At 44.1% G+C, this 3,730-nt stretch overlaps 1 protein-coding gene across 1 annotated transcript; it reads right to left on the bottom strand.

The window, feature by feature from the left end:
• Positions 1 to 2,667: 2,667 nt before the first annotated feature.
• On the bottom strand, positions 2,668 to 3,456 carry LOC145280317 (uncharacterized). Its single transcript, XM_080132088.1, has one exon. The coding sequence runs from the start codon at positions 3,454 to 3,456 to the stop codon at positions 2,668 to 2,670; it is 789 nt and encodes a 262-aa protein (XP_079988214.1).
• Positions 3,457 to 3,730: the final 274 nt, after the last annotated feature.

Below are 3,730 nucleotides of genomic sequence, written 5' to 3'. Positions count from 1 at the left end.
ATATTCGCATTGTTTTCGCAGAATTGTCCGGGTAAAATTAAAGCTGATCCGAAAACTAATTCTGCGGGCGTGCTCTGCAAATCTTCCTTCACAGTGTTGCGAATTGCTAAAAGTATGAGCGGCAAATTGTCTGCCCAGTCCGCGCTGTTTTCATTCATCGCTAAAGACGCTTTCAATTGTCTGTGGAAGCGCTCGACCATGCCATTTGCGCACGGATGGTACGCAGTAGTCTTTATGTGTCTGGTTCCCAACAAATTATTAAATTCCGCGAAAAGAGTTGATTGGAACTGTGCGCCCCTGTCTGTTGTGACTACGGAGGGTACTCCGAAAATAGCTATCCAATCCTGTAGGAATACTCTGGCTATCGTTGAGGCTGATGTGTCTCTGACTGCTATTGCTGTCGGCCATCTACTAAATCTATCGACTATAGTAAGGATATGGGTGTGCCCTTTTGAAGTGGGCAAGGGTCCAACTAAGTCAATATGCACATGGGTGAACCTGGCATCAGGTACACTGAAAGTTCCTGCAGGGGATTTGGTGTGCCTGTGTATTTTGTTTTTTTGGCACGGAACGCAAGTTTTGGTCCAACTACGGATGTCCGTATTCATATTTGGCCAAACAAAACGTTCCGCTATTAATTTCACAGTGGCGCGTTTTCCTGGGTGGGACAAATTGTGAAAGTGATTAAAAACTTGTCGTCTGAGGCTCGGTGAAATATACGGGCGAGGTTGTTTTTGCGATACATCGCAGTAGAAGTTTGTTGTTCCGAATGGTGTCGGCATTTCTTCCAGCTTCAGTGAAGTCTTTTCCATTATAGCTGGAAGCGTGGTATCGGCTGATTGCTCTTGTGCTATTAATTCCATACTTAGTGGAGCGGAATTTAAAGAAGCAATCGTTGCGCGAGATAAAGCGTCAGCTACAATGTTCTCGTGTCCTTTTATGTACCGTATATCGGTAGAATATTGGGCAATAAAATCGAGATGTCGAATTTCTCGAGGGCCGTATTTGTCGACCTGTGTGTGTAGAGCAAATGTTAAGGGTTTGTGATCCGTATAGATGGAAAAATTTCTACCCTCGAGCAGATGTTTAAAATGTTTTATTGCAAGGTAAATCGCGAGTAGCTCTCTCGAAAAAGTGCTGTATTTACTCTGCGCCTTGTTTAGCTTTGCCGAGAAGAATGAAATAGGGGTCATTTTGTTGTCGGAAATCTGGTGAATGACTGCACCTACTGCTATTTCAGATGCATCCGTTGTTAGTGTGAGTTTCGTTGTATCGCTCTCTTGGACGTAAGTTAGTTTGGTGAAGTTTTCCAAAGCAGTTTTCGATTTTTCAAAGGCCTGGAGTGCAGGTCCCTCCAAAACTAACTGTTGGTTTTTTGTCCGATTTTTTAACATGTCCGTTAAGGCGCGAGTAACGTAGAGCAGTTAGGCAAAAAACGTCGGTAATAATTGATTATGCCTACAAAACGGCGTACCTGTCTGACAGATGTCGGTACAGGAAAATCAGAAATAGCGCTTACTTTTTCGGGTAGAGGTGAAATTCCATCCTTGTCAATCAAGTGTCCGAGAAATTTAACTTCTTGTTGGCCGAAAACACATTTATCCGTGTTTATTTTCAGGCCGAAATGTGATAGTCTTTTAAAGGTTTGCTCAAGGTGTTGTCTGTGTTCGTCGAGGTTTCTGCTGGCAATCAAAACATCGTCCACATAAGCGAATATGAAAGGCAGACCTCTGAAAACTTCGTCAATCAAACGTTGAAAAGTTTGGCAGGCGTTTCTAAGCCCGAAAGGCATCCTAAGGAACTCGTAAAGGCCGAATGGTGTTGTTAGTGCAGTTTTATGTATATCTTCTTCTATGACTGGAATTTGAAAATAGGCTTTTACGAGGTCCAGCTTTGAAAAAATTGTGGCGCCTTGAAGTCCGTTGGCGAAGTCATGGATGTGGGGGGTAGGGTATCTATCTGGGATTGTTTTTGCTCCGCACGGGCGCCATGTGGTGTTGTCAGCTTTCTGTACCATGTGGAGTGGTGACGACCAAGCACTTTTCGAGGGCCGTATTATTCCCATCTGGAGTAGGTCTTGAAACTCGGATTTTGCCAATTTGTATCTATCCGGTTTCAAGCGTCTTGGGGTTGAATAGACGGGCGGTCCTGTGGCTTTGATGTAGTGCTTAGCGCTATGCTTGATAGGGTCCGTATTTTTAAACGGCTGGGAAAGTTGAGGATATTTTTGGAGTAGCTGGCGGACGTGTGCATCTTCGGGTAAGGCTGCGCTGATTCCGGTGGTTAAAAATTTTGAAGTGGTTCCTCTCACCGAAATCTTCGTTTCGTTGTCTGTTAACGAATGGTTTGTCATGTCGACAGACAGGTTAAAATGGGCTAAAAAGTCTGCCCCTAATATTGGAGTGGTCACGCTGGCTATGGTGAAATTCCAAACAAAATTCCTTCGCATTCCCAGGTTTAAGTTTAACATTTTCTCTCCAAAAGTGGGTATTTTAGTCCCGTTAGCAGCTTGCAGAGTGAGAAAATGTGTCCCCGTTGGATGGCCATGCGGTGTCGGTATGACGCTGATTTCAGCTCCGGTGTCTATTAAGAAGTTATATCCGTGAATTTTATCACGGATATAAAACAGACGAACTTTTTTGTGTATTCCAACTACAGTTGTCGTCGTTACTGGCTGGAAAATTCGTTTCCCTGTGCTGTTTTTTTGAACGCACAGGGTGTAGTGCATCGTCGAGCGTCGGCGCCGAATTTTCTGTGATAGAAGCATATGTTTTGTCTATCACGTGAACCGTGTCGCCTGCTGCTGGAGCTTCTTCGCCTGGTCCTTTGTCGCGTGTTGTTGTAGTTACTGGGGTAACGTCGACATACTTGGAGAACGTCGGCTAATTGTTGTGACAGCTTTTCCACTGTGGACTTTAATTCCGCTAGCTCCTCGTCTCGGGTTTGCACTGGTTGCTGTTGTTGTGCGTACACTTGTCGGCTTCGGGAACTTTCGAGTATCCGGTCAGCTATGTCGGCGAGTTTTTCTAACGTCGTCTCTTCAGACATTGGCGCGAGGATTTGTTTTGCTGTCGCGGGTAGCTTATTCATCCACAAGCTACGCATAATGCTGTCAGACATTTTATTTTCTCCTAACAAGGATTTCATGTGTCGTAGTAACTGCGACGGTGTGCGGTCTCCCAATTCAACTTGTGTGAACAGGTTTCGCAGCATGGCTTCATTAGAAACGCCGGTTCGCTGTAGAATGGCTTGCTTGAGTGTGTCGTATGGGTTTTCTTCAGGCACATTGTCAAGTACATCTATAACCTCTTCCACTATCTCCAAAGGCAGTTTCTCGACGAGATAGCAATAACGCGCTCGTTGTGAGGTAATTCGTTTGGCGTCAAATAAAGCTTGTATTTGGACGAACCATATTTTTGTGTTCGCCGGGTTGAAGGGTGGAATGTTCAATGTCATTGTTTCATGCTGGGTTTCCGTGGGTTGTAGTGACATTATTATTATTTTACTCGTCTCTTGTTCGCGGTTTGACGTTATTCTTCCACGTGGTTGTCCGGTTATTTTCCGTGTGTTTTGTAAATATTTGTGTTAGAGTTCAACACGTGGTTCCTTCAAAAACGTTCATTTCATTTTAAAGTTTGGGGGTCACCAAATTTGTAACGGGTTAGTATATAATAATACACCAAACCGCTGCAAAAATATACAATGAAACAAACAGAAAATGAAGGAATGA

This window comes from Euprymna scolopes, chromosome 7 (assembly GCF_053919585.1).
Source record: "Euprymna scolopes isolate OS-2025 chromosome 7, ASM5391958v1, whole genome shotgun sequence".
NCBI classification, from domain to species: Eukaryota; Metazoa; Mollusca; class Cephalopoda; order Sepiida; family Sepiolidae; genus Euprymna; species Euprymna scolopes.
This window is presented reverse-complemented; position numbering and strand designations above follow the sequence as displayed.

Bases quoted from the DNA above. Each gene is read 5' to 3' on its own strand.
- LOC145280317 (XM_080132088.1), bottom strand. From the start codon at position 3,456: ATGACATTGAACATTCCACCCTTCAACCCGGCGAACACAAAAATATGG.